Genomic DNA, 415 nt, shown 5'->3' with positions numbered 1-415 from the left:
GCGCCCCCGGGCCGGCCCGGCCGAGCTGTCACGGCCGCGCCCCGGGCTGGAGACTCACCCATGGCGCTGGCGGCGGCCGTTCCTCCCCCCAGCGCCTGCTGCGGCGGCGGCCTCCGCCCCGCCGATTCTCCAACGCGCTCTACGCCGACGCCGCGGGACTCCCTCCGCGCGGTGCACGCCCGCCGCCGCCTCGCGCGCTCTCCTTCTCCTCCTCCTCCTCCTTCCTCCGCCTGCCCGCCCTCCGCAGCTTCCGGCCCTGCCTCGGACTCGCGCGCAGCTTTGCACACGTTCCCCCACCGCCCCGCTCCACACGAGATGTTCCCAGTGTCCCCGCCCCCCGCGTGACGCTAAGCAGCCATTTTGCGGCCGGGCAAACTTACTCCCCAGAACTTTATGGCCAAGGGGAGGGGGGAAC

At 74.2% G+C, this 415-nt stretch overlaps 1 protein-coding gene across 6 annotated transcripts in view; it reads right to left on the bottom strand.

The window, feature by feature from the left end:
- The window catches only part of SEPT7 (septin 7), a 117,758-nt gene extending 117,561 nt beyond the window's left edge, over positions 1-197 (bottom strand). For all 6 annotated transcript variants that reach the window (XM_019509048.1, XM_019509050.1, XM_019509045.1 and 3 more), the window contains exon 1: positions 59-197. In XM_019509048.1, the coding sequence (XP_019364593.1) occupies positions 59-62 (4 nt within the window). In that variant the 5' untranslated portion in view covers positions 63-197. The remainder of the gene's footprint in view (positions 1-58) is intronic.
- Between the last annotated feature and the right edge of the window lie 218 nt (positions 198-415).

Source organism: Gavialis gangeticus, unplaced genomic scaffold (genome assembly GCF_001723915.1).
Source record: "Gavialis gangeticus isolate Ggan-Ray unplaced genomic scaffold, GavGan_comp1, whole genome shotgun sequence".
NCBI lineage: Eukaryota > Metazoa > Chordata > Crocodylia > Gavialidae > Gavialis > Gavialis gangeticus.
This window is presented reverse-complemented; position numbering and strand designations above follow the sequence as displayed.